The sequence below is a fragment of the Penaeus monodon genome, chromosome 28, assembly GCF_015228065.2.
Source record: "Penaeus monodon isolate SGIC_2016 chromosome 28, NSTDA_Pmon_1, whole genome shotgun sequence".
NCBI lineage: Eukaryota > Metazoa > Arthropoda > Malacostraca > Decapoda > Penaeidae > Penaeus > Penaeus monodon.
In genome coordinates, this window is record NC_051413.1 from 25,792,507 (window position 1) to 25,793,208 (window position 702).

General features: G+C 38.0%; 1 protein-coding gene across 1 annotated transcript in view; it reads right to left on the reverse strand.

Moving 5' to 3' along the window:
• The window catches only part of LOC119591119, a 13,064-nt gene that overhangs the window by 1,189 nt on the left and 11,173 nt on the right, over window positions 1-702 (reverse strand). The window contains exon 4 of the mRNA XM_037939833.1: window positions 546-636. Coding sequence (XP_037795761.1) covers window positions 546-636 — 91 coding nt within the window. The remainder of the gene's footprint in view (window positions 1-545; window positions 637-702) is intronic.

The window sequence follows — 702 nt, forward strand, 5'->3', positions numbered from 1 at the left end:
CTGCACAAGACTGATTCTTCTGTTCTCGGCATAATAAAAGTGTCGTTGACCATCTACAGTGCTTTACACTCACAGTGAAGCAGTAGGGACTAAAAATCAGCGTTTACTGGGCCAAATGTAAAGTGACTTATCTAAGTATGAATCTTAGGACTTTGCTTATCATTAGCTACAAGGACATACATGATTTTCGTCAATATGTCCGTTTCAAACAACTTTATAATTGGTAATTCCAACAGCTAAAACGCATGATACATTCTTCCGTGTCATTTTTTTCAGTTATTGGATTAATTCGTGCGCAAGAAAAAAAAACAGGAATCCCGTAGTAGTGTTTAGTAGTGTGGTTCATAAACATAAAATTATATCATATTATTAGTTTTTATTTTGGAGTGTCGTTCATAAACATCGCAAAACCAGACGTGATTTTCTGCCTGCTTCTGAATGTTCGTGGAAATATCACAATGATTTAACTAACGACTTAAGATAACGACTAAACTAACGATTTAAGTTAGCGATTTAACAGCGATTTAAGTTAACGCGGTACTCACTTGTTCCAGCGATGCCACCATCTCCGCGAATCTTGTACTGAGCTCCTGCCCGCACTGTCCTCCCAAAACCGCACCCAGGTCCTCGATGTATCTGGCAACAGTGCAATCGTCTCACGAGATGTACTTGTCTATTAATCTGTTATCTATTCATTTATTC